We start from the raw sequence: 1,078 nt of genomic DNA, 5'->3' as shown, positions 1-1,078 counted from the left end.
TTGTATTTTTGTTAACAAACATAATAATAAAAAATGTTCATTGTGGTAAAAGAAATAATAATAAATAAGAATTTTTCTTCCCGAGTTGTAAAAAAATCCTTACGTGATAGAAAAAAAAAGAATATTATTTTCGAAATCTGCGTATCTGAATTATGGAAAATCTGTTATTAAAACCCAAACAACTTTTATGAAGTTTCAATTCGCAGGCCTGTGTTATCTTCGTCATGCAGCATTTTACAAAAAGAAATTATATGATTATGAGATACCTTGAAAAATATTTGTTCACACTTATTTCTAGCTAGTGCTTTACTTGGTGCTAAACTCAGTGGTAGTGGTATAGGAACACCTGGATCTACTGGAACATTAAACCCTACTTTTGGTAATCTACCCCTTGCTGGAGTTGTGGGTCTGGCAGGTCTTCCACAGATGTCTCCATTTGATGGTATTTCTGGACTTGCGGGTTTAAACATAGTTAATCAGCTAGCATCAGCGGCACAAGGTATACAAGCTACAGTGTCAGCAAGCACAAATACAACCCTAGCTAATAACGGAGCAAGCACTGTCTTGACCAATGCCACCCCTGCGAATGTCAGTGTTGCTACCAATGGTCAGCATAATGTTCAACAGGCAAGTTTTTCAAAGGATATCGTTCTATGCTTTACATTGATATATCTTACTATCACATAAGTATGGTGGATAGGTATATTTTTTAAAAATTATTCGATGTATTGAACAAAAGGTGCTACTATATAAGTATTGTGTAAAATATATTTTGATGAGATTTATCTTGGAAAAGTATATCAGATTCTTCGAAATGTATAGAGCATATGTTTGTAGTGCCGTAATTCTAGAGTAACTTTACTTACTAAGGCTAATTAGTCATTTTATAAGATTTTGTTTTCAACTTAGCAAGGCCCGGCATGGGCAGGTGGTTAGGACGCTCGACTCGCAATCTGCGGGTTCGCATCCCCATCCCACCAAATATGCTCGCCCTTTCAGCCGTGGGGGCGTTATAATGTGACGGTCAATCCCACTATTCGTTGGCGGTGGGTGGTGATGACTAGCTGCCTTCCCTCTA

General features: G+C 37.2%; 1 protein-coding gene across 4 annotated transcripts in view; it reads left to right on the top strand.

The window, feature by feature from the left end:
* Positions 1 to 1,078, top strand: part of LOC106478457 (POU domain, class 6, transcription factor 1-like) — a 126,430-nt gene that overhangs the window by 83,240 nt on the left and 42,112 nt on the right. For 3 of the 4 annotated variants that reach the window (XM_022382050.1, XM_022382049.1, XM_022382048.1), the window contains exon 3: positions 299 to 627. In XM_022382050.1, coding sequence (XP_022237758.1) covers positions 299 to 627 — 329 coding nt within the window. The remainder of the gene's footprint in view (positions 1 to 298; positions 628 to 1,078) is intronic. The other variant, XM_022382052.1, reaches the window with a different exon arrangement.

This window comes from Limulus polyphemus, unplaced genomic scaffold (assembly GCF_000517525.1).
Source record: "Limulus polyphemus unplaced genomic scaffold, Limulus_polyphemus-2.1.2 Scaffold213, whole genome shotgun sequence".
Classification (NCBI taxonomy): domain Eukaryota; kingdom Metazoa; phylum Arthropoda; class Merostomata; order Xiphosura; family Limulidae; genus Limulus; species Limulus polyphemus.
This window is presented reverse-complemented; position numbering and strand designations above follow the sequence as displayed.